Raw genomic sequence first — 12,190 nt, 5'->3', positions numbered from 1 at the left:
ATATAGCCCTCTTTATTGTGGTATCAGAGTGCCTCACAATCTTTAATGTATTTATCAACACTCCTGTGACGTAGGGAAGTGCTATTATCCCTATTTTACAGATGGGGAACTGAGTGACAGAGAGACTAAATGATTTGCCCAGTCATACACAAAATCTGTTGCAGAGCTAGGTCTTCTGAGTCCTAGGTCAGTGCCCTAACCATTGAGGGGAATCCTTCCTCTCAACATATGCCAATAACAACCATACAATAGGTGTGAAAAGAAAAGGAGTACTTGTGGCACCTTAGAGACTAACCAATTTATTTGAGCATAAGCTTTCGTGAGCTACAGCTCACTTCATCGGATGCATACTGTGGAAAGTTTAGAAGATCTTATTATATACACACAAAGCATGAAAAAATACCTCCTCCTACCCCACTCTCCTGCTGGTAATAGCTTATCTAAAGTGATCACGCTCCTTACAATGTGTATGATAATCAAGTTGGGCCATTTCCAGCACAAATCCAGGTTCTCTCTCCCACCCCCCACAAACTCACTCTCCTGCTGGTAATAGCTTATCCAAAGTGACCACTCTCCACATTGCAGAGTGATCACTTCGGATAAGCTATTACCAGCAGGAGAGTGAGTTTGTGTGTGGGGGTGGGGGTGGGGGTGAGAAAACCTGGATTTGTGTTGGAAATGGCCCACCTTGATTATCATACACATTGTAAGGAGAGTGGTCACTTTAGATAAGCTATTACCAGCAGGAGAGTGAGTTTGTGTGTGTGTGGGGGGGGGGGGGGGGGGGGAGGAACCTGGATTTGTGCTGGAAATGGCCCAACTTGATTATCATACACATTGTAAGGAGAGTGATCACTTTAGATAAGCTATTACCAGCAGGAGAGTGGGGTGGGAGGAGGTATTTTTTCATGCTTTGTGTGTATGTAATAAGATCTTCTAAACTTTCCACAGTATGCATCCGATGAAGTGAGCTGTAGCTCACAAAAGCTTATGCTCAAATAAATTGGTTAGTCTCTAAGGTGCCACAAGTACTCCTTTTCTTTTTGTGAATACAGACTAACACGGCTGTTACTCTGAAACCTGACAATAGGTGTGGTGGCTTGGTAAATTTTGACATTTCAATGGCAACCCATTATATATGCAACTATATAAGCCTTCATAATGTGGGCAGTCCACTGCAAGGAGTAGGCTTGGCTCTCTTGAACAGCGTGTGACATGCTTGGTATCTACTTTTAGAGCAATCAGGGTATGCTGACGGAGGAGAAGCATTGGAATTTGACACCCTCTTCACCAAGTAACATATGAAACACCCCCCCACCATTGCTGTAGATTTATTCCTTATTCCATAAATCCCACTGGGTTTCAAATTCAGGAACTGAGCAAAATAAATGCAAAAGGAGGCACAGGAGTTTACAGCAAGTGATCCAATAAAATCATTTAGCCAATAGTAGCACAAATCAGGAATGACTAATAATGCAGCAAAAAGAAAAATCTAGTTTTTCTTTTAGAAAGTCAAAGAATATATAACTATTCACTAGCATATTAGAATGATAATTAAAATATACACCCCACCATGGCAAATATAATAACCCTTCTCTAAGCCTTGGCCCTCTCCCCAAATGTCCAGGAGCAAAAATATTTTTTTGCAGCATGCTTCCCAGTTAAACAGATCTAGGCACCGATGGACCAATGGGTGGGGAAAGGAGCGAATTTCAAAGCAGAAAACCTATCATGGAAAATGCCCTACCAGCAATCTTCATTTTTACCATCAAGAGAGGCACTTTGCACTCTTCTGCTGACCACAACTGTGGCAGTACTGGAGAGGGAGAATGGAGGTCTTTCAGACACCAGGTCATTCATAGATTAAGGTCAATACCATGAAATGCACCAAAAATCTTATTGGCAGCCAATGGAGATCACTGAGCACTGGTGGTGTGTGTTCCCAAGAAGAAACCCTGTTTAATAAATGGGCTGATGCATTCTGCATTAAATTTCGATTTCAGTGGTCTCAATGTCCATCACATTGTTATATTAAGCACATTACAGTAATCTAATTGCATGGTGACAAAGCATATTACACACCTACCTTACTGGAATGATGTGAGGCTTAATAAATGTTTGCATTTCCATGATATCCTAATTTAACAGGTCCTACTGTAAGTGCACATATTGCACTAATACAACACTTTTCAAACAAGCACCATATGCTACTGTTTTAGTCCCTGCAACAGTTTACTTGTAGGGAGCAAAACAGTGACATGATATCACTTAGTACCGCTACTACTGCATATGATGTTCCTTAAATAGACATGGGCTAATGAAACAGGAAGATATAACTGGTGGCAATATGAATGGCAGGGTATATTATTTATATACACATAAAAGGTCCTACCCAGGTTTCCATAATGAGCTCTACTTTTAAGGAGTTTTATAGACAATTAACATTGCAAATTGCCTCAAGTTAAAATTTAGCTCAGGAGTTGTACAAAATACATATTTTTTTTTCCTTTCAAATGCATTTAAGTAGCTAGATATTTTCAGATATTTTATTACCCACCTCTAGAACTCCCCATTCTTGAAGTTCTCTGTGTTCCCATAATCTTCCTACTGATGAGCAGTGCTGAATGTAGCTCCTTCTAAGGTCCAAAGCAACCCCTTCAGTCAACCAGACAGCTTGTGAGAAAGGACAATATGTCCTCCATCCTTCCCCACACTGCAGATATACTGCCATTAAAACACTAATTCTTTATTCAGCTGTCAACTACACACTAAAAAACCCCAACACTAAAGTACATGGAAATATTCTTATGATTTTAAATAAGAATTAAGGAAAAATAGGGCAAATAATATTTAATTCCATTACTGTTCATGCTCACAGAAAAAAAAAAAGAACTGGATATCATTAGGGAACCACAGTTTCAAACATCAAGATGTACATTCAAGCCATGTGTACTCTACGTCCTGGTCTACACTACAAATTTAGGTCGAATTTAGCAGCATCAGATCGATTTAACTCTGCACCCATCCACAAAACAAAGCCATTTCTGTTGACTTAAAGGGCTCTTAAAATTGATTTCTGTACTCTTCCCCGACGAGGGGATTAGCGCTGAAATCGACATCGCCGGGTCGAATTTGGGGTAGTGTGGATGCAATTTGACGGTACTGGCCTCTGGGAGCTATTCCAGAGTGCGCCATTGTGACCGCTCTGGACAGCACTTTCAACTCAGATGCACGAGCCAGGTACACAGGAAAAGCCCTGGGAACTTTTTAATTTCATTTCCTGTTTGGCCAGCATGGCAAGCTGATCAGCACAGGTGACCATGAAGTCCCAGAATCGCAAAAGAGCTCCAGCATGGACCAAACGGGAGGTACTGGATCTGATCGTTGTATGGGGAGACGAATCCGTGCTATCAGAACTCCGTTCCAAAAGATGAAATGCCAAAATATTTGCAAAAATCTCCAAGGGCAGAGGCTTGGATGGACAGAGGCTACAACAGGGACCCGCAGCAATGCTGTGTGAAAATTAAGGAGCTCAGGCAAGCCTACCTAAAAACCAAAGAGGCAAATGGCCGCTCCGGGTCAGAGCCCCAGACATGCAGCTTTTATGATGAGATGCATGCAAGTCTAGGGGGAGCCCCTACCACTACCCCACCCCTGTCTGTGGACACCTGCAAGGGGGGAGTCTCATGCAACAGAGATGAGGATTTTGGGAATGAGGAAGATGACGAGGAGGAGGATAGCGCACAGCAGGCAAGCGGAGAAACCGTTCTCGCCGACAGCCAGGAACTGTTTATCACCCTGGAGCCAATAACCTCCCAACCCTCCCAAGGCGGGCTCCTGAACCATGAAGCTGGAGAAGGCACCTCTGGTGAGAGTACCTTTGTAAATATAATACATGGTTTAAAAGCAAGCGTGTTTAATGATTAATTTGCCTTGAAGACTTAGGATGCATTCGCGGCCAGTACAGCTACTGGAAAAGTCTGTTAACGTGTCTGGAGATGGAGTGGAAATCCTCCAGAGACATCTCCATGAAGCTCTCCTGGAAGTACTTCCAAAGCCTTTGCAAAAGGTTTCTGGGGAGGGCAGCCTTATTCCGTCCTCCATGGTAGGACACTTTACCACGCTAGGCCAGTAGCACGTAATCATTGCGTAACAAAGCATGGCAGCGTATGGTCCTGGTGTTTGCTGGCATTCAAGCAACATCTGTTCAGGAGAGTGATCATCCCAGAGAATTGGACGTGGAGGGGTTTAGTTGGGCTTGTGCTGTACGTTTACCCGAAAACCGCAGCCCTTCCTTTTAAATGCCCAACCCAACAGGTGCTTGGTATGGGAAAGGAGGGTGCTGCTGTTTGAAACCATTCCCACATGTTATGAAGGTTGAAGAAGCCGAAAGACTGTGGCTTACCATGGCTGCCTGCAAGCCGAATGCTGTTGCCTGGCCCTGCGTGTGATCTCTCACACCAAACTGGCAGGCCCTCAATATAAGAGGCAAAATGAGACCAAAATGAGTACCGAAAGCACATGTGCTATGTAATGTTAACAGCTCGCTTCACCATGAAAGAGTCTACCCATTGTTCTCTAAAATGTGTCTTTTTAAATACTACTCTCCCTTTTTTTCTCCCACAGCTGCAAATATTTCAACGCTCCTCCTATCATCTCCATCCCAGAGGCTAGCGCAGATAAGAAGGTGAAAACGCACTTGCGATGAAATGTTTTCTGAGCTCATGCAGTCCTCCCACACTGAAAGAATGCGTGGAGGCAAACAAAGGCAGAGTCCAAGAAAGCAGAAAATGAACGCGAGGACAGGAGGGACAAGCAAGATGAGAGGTGGCGGGAACAAGATGAGAGGAGGCAGGAAGCAATGCTGAGGCTACTGGGGGATCAAACTGATATGCTCCGGCGTCTGGTGGAGGTGCAGGAAAGGCAGCAGGAGTACAGACCACCGGTACAGCCCCAGTGTAACTGCCCGACCTCCTCCCCAAGTTCCATAGCCTCTTCACCCAGATGCCGGAAAACTCGGGGGGACGGGGGGGCTCCGGGCACCCAACCTCTCTACCCCAGAGGGCTGCCCAAGCAACAGAAGGCTGACATTCAATAAGTTTTGAAGTGCAGTGTGGCCTTGTCCTTCACTCCTCCCCCACCCCACCCGGTGCTTCCCTCCTCCCCCACCCCTCCTGGGCTACCTTGGCAGTTATCCCCCTATTTGTGTGATGAATTAATAAAGAATGCATGATTTTGAAACAACGTTTCACCTCTGCAAGCAGTGATCCAAGTGGGGAGGACAGTTGGCTTACAGGGAAGTAGAGTGAACAAAGGGGGAGGGTTTTCATTAAGTAGAAACAAACAGAACTGTCACACCGTAGCCTGGCCAGTCATGAAACTGGTTTTCAAAGCTTCTCTGATGCACAGCGCGCCCTGCTGTGCTCTTCTAATCGCCCTGGTGTCTGGCTGTGCGTAATCAGTGGCCAGGTGATTTGCCTCAACCTTCCACCCCATCATAAACGTCTCCCCCTTACTCTCAAGGATACTGTGGAGCACACAGCAAGCAGCAATAACAATGGGAATATTGGTTTCGCTGAGGTCTAACCAAGTCAGTAAACTGCGCCAGCGTGCTTTTAAACATCCAAATGCACATTCTACCACCATTCTGCACTTGCTCAGCCTATAGTTGAACAGCTCCTTACTATTGTCCAGGGTGCCTGTGTACGGCTTCATGAGCCAGGGCATTAAGGGGTAGGCTGGGTCCCCAAGGATAACAATAGGCATTTCAACATCCCCAACAGTTATTTGCTGGTCTGGGAAGTAAGTCCCTTCCAGCAGCTGTTCAAACAGACCAGAGTTCCTGAAGATGCGAGCGTCATGTACCTTTCCCGGCCATCTCACGTTGATGTCGGTGAAATGTCCCTTCTGATCCACCAGTGCTTGCAGCACCACTGAAAACCCTTTGCGGTTTATGTACCGGCTGCCAAGGTGGTCCAGACCCAAGATAGGGATATGCGTTCTGTCTATTGCCCCACCACAGTTAGGGAATCCCATTGCAGCAAAGCCATCCACTATGACCTGCACATTTCCCAGAGTCACTACCTTTGATAGCAGCAGCTCAGTGATTGCGTTGGCTACTTGGATCACAGCAGCCCCCACTGTAGATTTGCCCACTCCAAATTGATTCCCGACTGACTGGTAGCTGTCTGGCGTTGCAAGCTTCCATAGGGCTATCACCACTTGCTTGTGAACTGTGAGGGCTGCTCTCATCTTGGTATTCTTGCACTTCAGGGCAGGGGAAACCAAGTCACAAAGTTCCATGAAAGTGCCCTTACGCATGCGAAAGTTTCGCAGCCACTGGGAATCATCCCAGACCTGCAACACTACGCAGTCCCACCAGTCTGTGCTTGTTTCCCGGGCCCAGAATCAGCGTTCCACAGCATGAGTCTGCCCCATTGCCACCAGGATGTCCAAATTGCCAGGGCCCGTGCTTTGAGAAAAGTCTGTGTCCATGTCCTCATCACTATCGTCACCGTGCTGCTGTCACTTCCTCGCCTACTTTTGCAGGTTCTGGTTCTGCACATACTGCAGGATAATGCACGAGGTGTTTACAATGCTCATAACTGCCGCAGTGATCTGAGCGGGCTCCATGCTTGCCATGGTATGGCGACTGCAGGTGAGCAGAGTTGCAGCGGAAGTGGTGGCTGACGACGGATGCCATGAGAATAGACATTTATAGAGAATGATGAGAGGACTTGTGAGGTGGATTCATGAGAGCAGGAGAGCAGAGTTGTAGTGGAAGTGGTGGAGGATGATGTGTTAGCACCCCGCACATTTCCTGAGGAAGAACACATGTACCCAGGAGCCCATGACAGACAACATGGAGAAATTTGCTCTTGAAACAATAGCAGCAGAGCAGAGTTGCAGCGGAAGCTGTGTATGATGACGGTCAGCAGTCCTATTGCACCGTCTGCTGCCAGCAGCACCTGGGACACAACAGCGGCGGTGTCGGCAAGCTGAGCTGAGCTGAGCGGGCTGCACGCTTGCCGCGGTATGGCGTCTGCGTGGAAAAAAGGCGCAAAAGGATTGTCTGCCGTTGCTTTCACGGAGGGAGGGGGGACTGAAAACATGTACCCAAAACCACCCGCAACAATGTTTTTGCCCCATCAGGCATTGGGAGCTTATCCCAGAATTCCAATGGGCGGGGGAGACTGCGGGAACTGTGGGATAGCTACCTACAGTGCACCGCTCCGTAAGTCCATGCTAGCCACGGTAGTGAGGACGCACTCCACCAACTTAATGCACTTAGTGTGGACATATGCAATCGACTGAATAAAATGATTTCTAAAAATCGACTTCTATAATATCGACCTAATTTTGTAGCGTAGACATATCCTAATGGTTTTACATCTTTGAATGGTACAATGGTCAGTGACCTCATAGAGTGGTGATATGAAGAGACAGCTTTGTGGTGAAAAAGAAAGGTATTCAGCACCTCATTTTAAGCTATTTTTAAAATGAGTTCTCCCAAAGACATGCAGTGCTGTCTTCCTGTCCTTGTGCCACCTCTCTCATGCATGCGCTATCCAGTGCTATAATACTCCTACAGAACCTTTCCAGAGCATTGAGTTGGCCTACAGGAGAGGTACATCTTTTTTATTCTATTATGTTGTTTTTAATCTTTTTTATCATTTTATATTCTAAACTGTGATGATTTTGATCAGAACAGCACATGCTGGTGAATCACTGTGTGAAAGAAGCAATCCAGACACTAAGAGGTAAAACAAGGTGAAGTCAAGATTAGTCATATGTACAATGCTCCTCTTATCCTCACTATTTGAGGTATTCATCATATAATCCCCTACGGGTACTGAATCTTTTTTGTTAATAAACGCATTTGGAGATCCCTTTTAATTCAATTTTGGTACTCTTTTCAGCTTAAGATATTTATCCTGACTTCTTTCCTTTTTCTTTATTTAAATATTTGTATCAGACTGAAGTCTAAAGAAGGAAAAGACTGGTCATTTAGCTCATCAAATGGACTGAATAAATAATGTATATGTTCACATAAAGCCATTAGGAAATATTCACTTTAAATTACATATATTCTATGGAATGTATTATACACTGAAACCTTTTCATTTTCATCACTTGCATACTGTTAATAGACAGCTGAAGACATGCTCTCTATTTGCTATGATTACTGGAAGCGCTTTTTTGATGTTTATAAAAATAGATAAGGCTTTATGGAAATCTTATTAGCAGATGATGTCAGTGATAGATATTGTAAAAGTAAGTTAGACAATTTGGCCTACCTTTTATTATAAACCTACCTGCTTTTAAGTCCTGGTTGAAGCGACAATACTTAGAGTGCTCAAGTGTAGGTAGACACTGCTCAATGGGTACCCAGACATATGTCTCTGGACACAATAAGTCAGATGGCCTATACTGACCCTATGAAGAAGAATGAAAAAAAGAATAGACATATCAGTTACATAACATGCCAGCTACAAGACTCCAGAGTTCACTATGTGCAAGGAATGGTTTTAATCAAGACTAAACAAAATGATCCAGAAACAACTTCACCATAAACATTAAGTGACCCTGTTAGTGATTTCTGCACCATCTCAGAAACACAAGCTTGACTTGGGTATCTTTTAAAAAAAGGTTTCTCAAATTAATATATTAATATATTTTATGGCGTCCACAATGAATACTCAAGTCTTGCTTCTTTGAACTCTAAACTCAGTTATTACCTACCGTCTTGCTGAGTTGGTGCTGACAATAAAAAATTCAGCACTACAAAAGCAGTTTGTTTGAAATGTTGTTCATTCGAAACACAAAAAGAACAGTATGACCCACCATTATGGCAGCAAACTGTTTTTATTGTGTTAGTGATGAATCATTTGTTCTATGCCCTTTAATGAAATATTAAAATACAAAAGAAGAAATGGAACATTTTTGTTAATTCAATATACAAGTCATTCCAAGAATATCATGAGTAGCATTAGGAAAGCCCCAGAGATAGAATTTTTGTTAGAAGGATAATCTTCCCAAGATTATAAGGTGTTTCTAGAAATAAAAAAAACAACTAAAATATTCCTTATCCCAGCAGTTAAAGAAAATTATCACCTCAGCAATAATTTGTCACTCTAATCAGACAATTCACCCCGTTTAAAACAAGTTTGATCTTTGAGCTGTTAATTACTTGGAAACCCCACCTTTGACCTGTTATTCATTTTAGTCACTCCCCCCATTGAACCTCCATACACAGTTCAAGAAATGTGGTGGCACTATCAAACATGACTAGTTTTCAAACAGAAAACATGTATCACGTTACAAAAACAAGGGCTATGCTATGAAAAGTAAAAAAACAAAGAACAAATTCGAGCGACATAGGGTCTGAAACCCACTGCTCATGAGCAGAATTATGACAAATCACACTGAATGTAGCAGAGTCTGAAGCCTGCATCTCAAACAGTTTCAGCCACTTCTTTAAACAGTTCATTTTGCGTAATAAAAAAGGCAATCCGTTGATGTTCATCTTCTACTGCGAAAAAATTGGCAGAGACTTCTCTTGAAAAAAGTTGACGCTAAAGAGCTGATAGAAGATCTGAAAAAGGGTTTAAATTGTTATTGCGGCTATACTTCAATGACAACAATGTCCTTGAAACCATTTCATTCACAGAATTAAATTAATCAGTGTTCTGTTCTTCCACTTGAATACTCAAATCTTTATGCAGTGGCACATTTGATCTTGAAGAATTAGAAGAAATAAATTTTCTGAATTTTTTGAGACAAGCATAAATCCTCTCTCCTGCTACTAAACTCTCGACAATATTTAGATGATCTTGTTTTATTACTTTCAATTAATTGCTTCCTGCCAATTACTTCAACTTTAGGCATGCTGAGTCAGAAATTCATACACTGATGTCATACAATTAAAATACTAACCACCCATTTACAGTACTGATCAGCAGCTTTCATACTTATTACAGTTAGAATGAGAAACCACCACCTAGTAATTGCAATATTAAGACTGATCACTGAAAAAATAAGATGAACTAATCAGTTTTACACAGAACCACATCCAGGCTACATTCCTGAAGCTTCTAGCAAGCGAAGCCCTTCTAACGGTTCCCAGCTCCATTCACTCCATCCTTCCACTTCAAATGATAGTTCATTCTGCTCACTAGCAATGCCTCTCTTTCCAAGCATCAATGACTCCAATTTGTAGGTTGTTTTTTTTAAGGCTTCTGTATAATCAATACCTTTTGTTGGATTAAACTGATTACTTTGCATTTACAGACAACCAGGAAGTTTTCATTTAGAGTAGCCTTCCGTATACAGTGTTTGCTTAAAACACGCAATAAAACGTTTACTTTAAAAACTCTCTATCTGACCTTGATTTTCTCATTTGAAAATCATTCAGGATCAGTTTGTAACTATTGCTGTTTTACGAAAAGCAAATTTCTACTTTAAGTTAAAACAATGTTCCTCAACTCCAAGTATAAGCTTAAACCTCATGGCTTTAGAACATTCTCGTCTAAGCCAAAGACTAGAAATTGCTTTATTAAATAAACCACTCTTAAATGTTATGCTTTCTAAACAGAGCTGGTTGAATGAAACGTTAGTGTAACACTTACGGCACAATTTAAGTCACCATTACCCCAACGAAACAATTTGGGGATTTGGAAACCAGTTTTCAGCTAGATTGAGTAAAAAACTGTTTGTATTACAAGTGTAATTATTTATGGATTCAAATGGTCAAGAGTGGACAAATATTTTAGTAACCATCTCTGAGAGCTGTTTTCCAACCTAAACAATGGGGTAAGGCAATTTAACTCTTGCTCAGCCTCTTGCATACTGTACTTTCATCTACATAAGCAAGGAAAGCTTGGTCACTCATCTTAACTCAATTTTCCCTAAAATGCATTTACACTGGGTTTGAAAATATACTGAGTTTAAAGTTCTGAGTTTTGAAAATTAAATAAATGTGCAGCCCTCTGAAAAATTACATGGATTAATTGTGAAATTCTGTGTGTTTTGAGGTGAAGTTTTAGGTATAAAATTAACTAGAGTCAAGTATTAACTGGCAGATTCTAAACCAAAGGAAAGATCAAAGAAATTGCTACCTCAAGCACTGCCTGTAACAAGTACAAAAGCAGAAGTCCAAGATGTTTTTAAGAATGGATAGTGATATCTAACTGTGAAAAAACACCACTTTCAAGGAATAAAGTGGAGCCTCAAATTAAAATTAACTATATCCCTGGCAAATCCACAAACCTTCATTACACATGGAACATTTTTGTCATAAGATTTACTATTAAAATACAATCTAATTTAGAGCTATCACAGCTTCGAAACAAAAAAACCCCAGGAACTCATAATTTCAGTGATATAGCCCCAAACCCAATTCTTTACATATTAAGTAAAGTAGACATTTGAGAAAATTTCAAAGTTGACTTGAGTAGTTAGTTTGGCAACTCTCATTAAAACTCTCATTTTTAAAATGGAAGTTGTGTGTCTAAATTCATATTGGCTTTCTATTTATATTGTGCCATTAAAACTCACTGCAGCATGAAAAAAGTTGTATGCATGAGTCATACTAATAGATGTAAAATATCTACATTCCCTCATACCATGGTGGAAATTTACAACATACACAAAGGATTTTTTCAATATAAACTCATAGGAAATCTTACATCCTTCAGTGAGTATATATTATCAGAGAGGAGGAAAACATATTGCAGTCCTTGGAATCATTAATTGGGCCCTTTATACTTTCTCCTGGGTCGTCACCTGAAAGTTTTCATCATGATCTTTGACAGGAAAGGACCTGAATTACTAATACCGAAGACAAAAGAAGTGTGCATATAGAAAGGAGTGAAATCATCCCAACTCACTTCTATGGTGTTTGACATTTATGAATTAATTACAATATTCATCTTTTTTAGATTTAGACTTAATCTCAATATATATGTACAGTTTACACTACACTGTTATCTACCATAGCTAGAAACAAATGCCCTCTAATATTAGAAAGGGGGGATGGAGCATATGCTGTTCAACTGGCGATTTATGAGATACTGGAGCTTATGCCTGCCCTTGTCCCAGTACTAAACATTGCCTGTTCTGAACCTCGAGCCATTAAATTTTTGTGGGGAAATTCCACATGGGGAGGAGGAACAACGAAGAGAAGCAAACG

General features: G+C 41.7%; 1 protein-coding gene across 15 annotated transcripts in view; it reads right to left on the bottom strand.

Moving 5' to 3' along the window:
• Positions 1-12,190, bottom strand: part of ATE1 (arginyltransferase 1) — a 202,141-nt gene that overhangs the window by 55,100 nt on the left and 134,851 nt on the right. For 8 of the 15 annotated variants that reach the window (XM_037904825.2, XM_027826612.3, XM_027826613.3 and 5 more), the window contains one exon: positions 8,316-8,436. The exons of 2 other annotated variants lie outside the window; for them this stretch is intronic. In XM_037904825.2, coding sequence (XP_037760753.1) covers positions 8,316-8,436 — 121 coding nt within the window. Of the gene's footprint in view, positions 1-5,865; positions 7,043-8,315; positions 8,437-12,190 lie in introns of those variants that run through there. 5 more of the 15 variants (XM_037904819.2, XM_037904818.2, XM_043551940.1 and 2 more) reach the window with 4 other exon arrangements.

This window comes from Chelonia mydas, chromosome 7 (genome assembly GCF_015237465.2).
Source record: "Chelonia mydas isolate rCheMyd1 chromosome 7, rCheMyd1.pri.v2, whole genome shotgun sequence".
Taxonomy (NCBI): Eukaryota; Metazoa; Chordata; order Testudines; family Cheloniidae; genus Chelonia; species Chelonia mydas.
The sequence above is the reverse complement of the archived record's forward strand: the minus strand, read 5'-3'. Positions and strand labels throughout refer to the sequence as shown.